General features: G+C 41.2%; 1 protein-coding gene across 2 annotated transcripts in view; it reads left to right on the top strand.

Moving 5' to 3' along the window:
- TLR3 (toll like receptor 3) overlaps positions 1 to 3458 on the top strand; it is a 16098-nt gene extending 12640 nt beyond the window's left edge. For both annotated transcript variants that reach the window (XM_019553404.1, XM_019553403.1), the window contains exons 4-5: positions 193 to 2021; positions 2568 to 3458. In XM_019553404.1, the coding sequence (XP_019408949.1) occupies positions 193 to 2021; positions 2568 to 2796 (2058 nt within the window). In that variant the 3' untranslated portion in view covers positions 2797 to 3458. The remainder of the gene's footprint in view (positions 1 to 192; positions 2022 to 2567) is intronic.
- Positions 3459 to 7762: the final 4304 nt, after the last annotated feature.

Raw genomic sequence — 7762 nt, 5'->3', positions numbered from 1 at the left:
CGAGGTCCCTTCCAGCCCTAATGTCTATGAAATCTATGAAAATAATCTGGCAATATAGGGGTTAATTTTAAATTGGGTTCTTGTTCTGTAGTATTTGAAGACCTTCCCAGATTTTGGCTTTCTGAAGCAACTTTCCTATGTAATTCCTGTGTTTTATATCAAAGTCATTCTTTTCTTTTTCTTCCTTTCTAGATTCACACAGGCTGTTTACGTGTGATTGGCAATCTGTATGGGCTTGTACTGAACAATATCGATCTTGGTGAAAATCGCACAGAGAAACTTTGTTCTGAATTATCCAATACAAAAATTCAGAATCTCTCACTGAGCCATATTAATCTTTTATGTATTGACAATTCAACCTTCTATGGATTGGAAAGAACAAATCTCTCAGCTTTAAACCTTTCAGAAAATTCTTTATCTGTGATAAAAAATGGCTCTTTTAGATGGCTGGCAAATTTGGAGGAGTTAAACCTGGAGTATAATAAGATCTCTCATTTATACTCTCACTCTCTTTATGGATTGTCCAAAGTCAAATATTTGAATCTGAAAAATGCACTTACCAGAATAATTGATGATTTCTCCTTTTATTCACTAACCCAGCTGGAGTATCTTAATATGGATGGTAATACTTTTCCAGAAATTACAGCTCATCTTTTCACAGGATTGGACAACCTGAAATATTTGAGTCTATGCAACTGTGACACAAATTTACACAGAATAAGTAATAAAACTTTTTCATCGCTCGCTAATTCTACTTTGCAGGTTCTCAACCTCACTAAAGATAGAATCTACACAATAGAGAGTGGAGCATTTTCCTGGCTGGGACATCTGAAAAGTCTTGATTTAGGCCTCAATGACATTACCCAGGTGCTCACAGGTCATGAGTTTCAGGGACTCAGTAATATCCAAGATATCTATCTGTCCTACAACAAGCAGTTGACTCTGACAAGTGATTCATTTACATTTGTTCCAAGCCTTAGAAAACTGATGCTGAGAAAGGTAGCTTGCAGTAATCTGGACCTCTCTCCTTCACCTTTTCATCCTCTGCAAAATCTCACTATCCTGGATGTCAGCAATAATAATCTAGCTAACATAAGAATTGATTTGTTTGATGGACTTCATAAACTTGAAATTCTGGATTTGCAGCATAATAATTTGGCTCGACTTTGGAAACATGCTAACCCAGATGGCCCTGTCCTTTTTTTAAGAGATCTCTTTAACCTCCGTGTCCTTAATTTAAAGTCCAATGGTTTTGATGAAATTCCAGTACAAGTGTTCAAAGGTTTGATTCACCTAAGAAGCCTAGATTTAGGATCTAATAATTTGAATTTGCTTCCAGCAACTTTATTTGATGACCAAGTATCTATGAATTCATTAATTCTTCAGAAAAACTTGATAACATCTGTTGAAGACAAAGTGTTTGGGACAGTTTTCAAGAACCTGAAAGAATTACAGTTGGATTCCAATCCTTTTGACTGCACCTGTGAAAGTATTTCCTGGTTTGTTAGCTGGCTTAATGTGACCCAAGCATACATACCTGGATTAGACTCCCATTACCTTTGTAACACCCCACCTCACTATCATGATACTCTGGTGATGCATTTTGATATCTCACCCTGCAAAGATAGTGCCCCCTTTAAACTACTGTACATAATCAGTACAACTGTTGTATTGCTCCTCATCATTATTGTTACTCTCATACAGTTTGAAGGGTGGAGGATAGCATTTTACTGGAATGTTTCAGTAAATCGAGTACTTGGTTTTAATGAAATAGATAGACAACCAGAAGACTTTGATTATGATGCCTACATTATCCATGCGAGAGAGAACAAAAATTGGGTGTTAAAGAATTTCATCCCTCTGGAAAAAAATCAACAGTTTCAAATCAGGTTTTGTTTAGAAGAACGAGATTTTGAGGCAGGAATATCTGAATTTGAAGCCACAATGAATAGTATAAAAAAGAGCAGGAAGATTATTTTTGTTGTGACAGAACAGCTCTTAAAAGATCCCTGGTGCAAAAAGTGAGTATGATACAAAATATTGTATGGGGGGGATACCTTTTTAGATGATATTTTAGCTAAAATAGAAGTTTATATAATGAAAAAAATAAAGGGTGAATCCCTTTTATTTCATCAGTGTAAATGTGGAATTATTCTCATGAAGTCAGATAAAACCAATTCACATTGTGTGTGCATATACATAGATATAGCTAGATCTAGCTATCGATCCACTTGTTTATTTGGTAACTTAAAGAATCATTACTACTACTGTTTGGTAACTTAAGTTCCTCAGAATACCTTCCCTAGAATTGTATGTCTGAAACAAGACAGTGATTTGTGGAGCTTTTAATGCATAAAAATATCTTTTTTTTTTTTTTTAATTAGGCCCTTAATATTGCTTGTTTGTATAGCTAGCTGAAAGGGGATCATCATAAGAAAGCAAAAAATGTATATACAATCAAGGCTTTGAATCTCTGATCTTTGTATGGGGGTTATTAAAAACAACTGTTTGACATTTGTCCATGTGTAAAACAATAGCAAATAATAATTACTTTACTTTTCCTTAAGGTTCAAAGTGTATCATGCTCTACAACAAGCTATTGAACAAAGTCGAGATTCCATCATTTTGATCTTCCTTCATGATATTCCAGATTACAAGCTGAATCAAGCACTTTTCTTACGAAGAGGAATGTTCAGATCTCACTGCATCTTGGATTGGCCCGCTCAGAAAGAACGGGTTAATGCATTTCATCAGAAATTGAGACTGGCACTTAAATCTAGTAGCAAAGTGCTCTGAATTTCTAAAATACAGTTTTGAACTGTTAAGATACTTTATTTTGCATATTGTGGAATTAAACAAAACCTAACACTACTTGAGAAAAAAATGAAACCAACTACTCCATTACAAAATGGATATAGTAGAAAGAGAATTATCCTATTGCAAATAGGATATAGTAGGAAGAGAAAGAGAGTGTCATCATGGTTATTGAGAATGATTTGACATAGGAAAGCTTCTTTGTTCCATGATTCCAAAAGGGCCAAGACTGTCCATATTAAAGAAGAAATGATAAAAGACATACACAAGAGTTAATGTTACATAGAGAAGGTATACTGAGTACTACTACTCACTCCCTGTTGGAAGTCCTATATGACAGTGCAGTAACAGCCTGTATTGCTCCGTGATGATGTTGCGCATTTTTTTTCCATCGCTGTTTCACCGTAGCAACACACTACAGTGAGGGAGTTTGCTGCTACAGTGATGTACCTGTGGCATCACGGTTTGTGACCACTGATGCTGTGTTGCTGTAGTGCATTACTGTGGCAATGTAATGTCTTGTGTAGACATCCCCAGTCTCTAATATACATCACTTACTCAGCCTACACTTTGTATTTTTTGCTGATTTTCAGTGCCTGATTGTACAAATACTAATCTTCTTACATTAAAAATGTGGTAAATCAGGTTAGAGGTTCTCTCTTTATGTTGAAGCCTATAACTAAAGTTGAGGAATATTCTTGTCCATAAAGATCAATTTTTAGTACAGTGGAGCCTGGATAATTTGTACTCGGGTGACTTGCAACCAGCATGAATGACTCATGAGGGCACAGCAACCACCAGCAGGCGATGGTGTTGGCAGGGGGAGTGTGGCAGTGGCTAGCAGGGACCACCTGCAAGCTGCTGTGGCGATGATAGATCAAAGCAGGGACAGCCCGCAGGCATCCTTGGTGATGGTAGTGAGGGCAGGCTGAGCTTGGACTGCCTGCAGGCAGCGACAGTGGTGTCAGCAGCGAGGAGGGGAGTGGTGAGCAGTGACTGCCCACAAACACCAGTAGCAGCAGCCAGTTTTAGGGGGCGGCGCACCACCCAGTGCATCGCCTATGGCAACCAGGATAATTTACAGTGTAAGAACTGGAGCACTATGTACCTTCCTATTATTCTCAACAAGCAGCTGTGAACCAGGTTGCTCACTCAAGGTTTCCAAGCACAAAAAGAGCTATATGAGGAAACGATCTCATTGCATGCTTCTTCATAGTTGAGAGCAAAGCAATAACTTCCTTGATAGATATGTCAGGCGTGTAGGTTGGAGCCGTGTCTACCTTGGTAAATAAATGTTGCTTACTATAGGAGTTTTTAGGAGTTCTTTAAATATGAGTTTGAAATCTTTGCAAGTGTTAGTAAGAGGAAGTATTTTACAAACAATTCAGGAAACAATATTAGCAATTGGTTTTGTAATAGGCAACTCAAAAGCAAAAGTACTTCAAGAGTACCACCCGAGTCTTTCTCTGGAACCAAAAGTATCCAGGCTCCACTATAGGAAGAAGGGCAGTTGAAAAAAACCAAACAAAAATAGTATTCTACCCACATTTGTAGGGGTTTACCCAACTTGAGGAGGCACAGCCCATTTTGTGGAGAGTTGGTGGGGACTGCTGACATTTTTGAGGGCTTATCATGGTGCCCCCCCCCATGCCCCTGATTGGCTAAGGGGCCCTGCTGGCCCTTCCTTCCGTCACTGATGGGTGGAAAGGGTTGTCTATTCACTCACTGATGATTGGCTGAGATGGTCATCAGTCATGTGGTCCCGCCCCTTGCCCCAGATTGTTTCATGCTGGCATCTCCTTTTGGGCCAGGCTGTGTGGCTGGGAGGACTGCTGGCTCCCACTGGGGAGCCAGCTCTTTATTTTCAGTAAGTTTTCACACCCCCTGAGGATTTCACAAAGATCACCTGATTTTGTGATTTCTGTGAAATCTACGCAATTGTGATTTGGGTAGGTCTCCACACAATACTATTATTTCTTAAATATTTTCCTAAAAAAACATCTTTTTCTTTCTTCTCAGGCTCTGGATACCTGTCTCATAAATTAAAATGACATCAAAAAAAGATAAATATATCTACCAAACCCTCAGCCCAAGTTTCAGGAGCTTGAGAAAAAGGACTGGCTCCATAGCATGCACAACTGGCTGATTTGGTGAGCCAAAGAGGAAATGGGATCCAAAGTGGAGGTTTTCCCATCAGCTGTCCCATTTCATTTATAATGTAGGTGTTCAAAATTGAGTGCTTATACTGATTTTTACTGTGGTATGGTGGCAAGGGAGAGATTCTGTTTTTAAAGTAAGTTCATTACAGACTATTAAGGAATTTATGGGTTAAAATCAATACTTTGAATATGATGTAAAAGATTATGAAGTACTGTGTGATACACTCAGAAAGTATACCTGAACTTGGCTACAGTGCTGTAGGTCAGGCTTGTGGGACTCCGCATAGATTTGAAAATTTGGTGACAGGAAAGTAGTGGCACTGCTCCCCTAGTGCCAAATTTCCTGACCCATAGGAAGCCCCAGACTCTATTCATGCAATCAGGTGTTCAGGATGGCATAAGGTCCAATCCTGGCACATGGAGCTGGGCCAGGGTGAGGGCAGCCAGCAGTGGTGCTCAACTTCTGAGGCAGAGTTCCAATCCCAATGTGTGGAGCCAGGAAAAGGTGGTGTAGCCTGCCAGAGTCTGATCCTGCCATGTGGGGCCTTTGGGCTCTATTTAGAGGCACAGGGCCCAATCCAGGTGTGCAGGGTTGAAAGGGGGTATTTTGGCACCCCAAGCATTGATTCTGGCATGCAGGGCTCAGATATGCTGTGCAGGAGCAGCACAGGGCACCAGAGCCTGATTTTGGCATGTGGGGCCAATGAAGGGCCCAATCCCAGCTTGTGGAGGCCAGCTGAGGCCATGTGGGGTCTTATCTGGATATGCAGGGCTAGGCAGAGGCAGCATGGGACCTGATCCTGGTGCTTGGGGCTGATTTGGCCGATAGACCAGCCCTATGCTGTTTATCTGACCCTTGGAGTCAGAAGTTGAACACCACTGCTATAGATCATTTGCTGTAGCCAGAAGGCTAACGGCATACTGGGCTGCATTGGTAGGTATGTTGCCAGTAGGTCAAGGGAAGTGATTCTTCCCCTCTATTCAGCACTGGTGAGGCCACATCTGGAGTACTATGTTCAGTTTTGGGCCTCCTACTGCAGAAAGGATGTGGATAAATTGGAGAGAGTCCAGTGAAAGGCAGCAAACATGATGAGGGGGCTGGGGGACATGACTTATGAGGAAAGGCTGAGGGAACGGGACATATTTAGTTTGGAGAGGAGGAGACTGAGGGCACTTAATAGCAGCCTGCAACTATCTGAGGGGGGTTCGAAAGAAGATGGAGTTAGACTGTTTTCAGTGGTGACAAATGACAGAACAAGGAGCAACAGTCTCAAGTTGCAGCAAGAGAAGTTTAGGGGTACCACTGCCCTCACCGCCTGGGCCTTGCTCCTGGAAGCAGGCACAGAGACCACCACCCCCATTCTCGACCTGGCCCCTGCAGCCCCTTCCCTCTCTCCTACTCCACTCGTTCCCACCCCAACACATTTACCTGCTGGATGTGTGTGTGTGTGCGCGTGTGCATTTCCATGCATTTGCATGTGTTCGTGCACATGTCTGTGACTGTGTCTGTGCCTGCATCTGTGTCGGTGTCTTTGTGTGTGTGTCTGTCTGTCCCCTGCCTGCCTGAACATAGCAGGCACACGGCATTACACCACTCTTGGGGCAGTGGGGTACAGAGTCCAGCCTGCTGCAGCAGCTTCCTCTGCCCCATGAACAAATCTGGGGGGCACGTGCCTCCTGGACCTCCACCAGGGTGCACACAACAGCAAGAACTGTCCCCCCCCTCCCATTGCTTCCTGGATGAACCACTCTCATGGCTCCAGCTCACACTCTGCCCAGGCTGTGTAGCCCCTGCCCCTGCCCCTGCCCCAGCCCCACTCCCTCCCTCTCTCACCGTGGGGACTCAATCTGCGCCCCCCCCCAAGAAAAATGTAAAGGGGTACAGGAGCTGAAACTCTGAGGCAGAAGGGGTACACTTGTTAAAAAAGGTTGAAAACCCCTGAATTAAGCAATTACTATGTCAGTAAAGATAGTTGGTTTTTTTAGCCCTTCAATTTATTCTGTACCCAGCAAAAGAAACTATTTAATTATTACTGGAATTCTAAATTAGCCATCCACATTAGAAACACAGATATGAAACAATATGGTAGACAAATAATCCTACACAGAAAGCTGTTTTGTTTATGTGTATGGTTTTAAAAGCATCAGATTTTAAACACACAACTTTATGATAACATGCCAGAAAACTTGGCTAAGAGAAAAATAACAAATGAACAAGCAAAAAATGGAAGAAGAGATTTGCATGCAGTGGCAGTGAAGGGGACACACAGTTGATTACAAAAGATTGAAAGTAAAAATAAAGGGCTTTGTTTACACATGAACTGCTAAGTGCTGATTCCCTAATTACAGTAATAGGATTATCCTCATTGTGATGCTCCCATCTCATCTTTCTAATCTTCTTTTCAGTCCAAGTGACAATTTCTCTCTTCTTGTTTAAGCCATGAAAGTTGAGGAGGCAAGGTTTGAAGGATATGGTGCCAGGTTTGCACAATGTCAATTACACTTTCTTCTATTTAAAAATTAACTCATGGAGAACTTCCTGCATGTTCCCTAAATACCTATTGTATTGATAAATAATAGCAAAATTAGATATCCTGTTCCACATAACTAGATTCCAATTCAACATAAGCTGCTGTTTAAGAAGTGTTAGCTATTAGCATGTGTACAAAAAGTCTTTGTTATAAAACAAAGACTAAATAAAGATTCACCAAGGATAAGTTATTTTAAACAGTGAATATATTAATAACATTTACATTTGTAAAAGCTACTTGAATATTAAGAAAACACTA

The sequence above is a fragment of the Crocodylus porosus genome, unplaced genomic scaffold, assembly GCF_001723895.1.
Source record: "Crocodylus porosus isolate Cpor-Errol unplaced genomic scaffold, CroPor_comp1, whole genome shotgun sequence".
NCBI classification, from domain to species: Eukaryota; Metazoa; Chordata; order Crocodylia; family Crocodylidae; genus Crocodylus; species Crocodylus porosus.
This window is presented reverse-complemented; position numbering and strand designations above follow the sequence as displayed.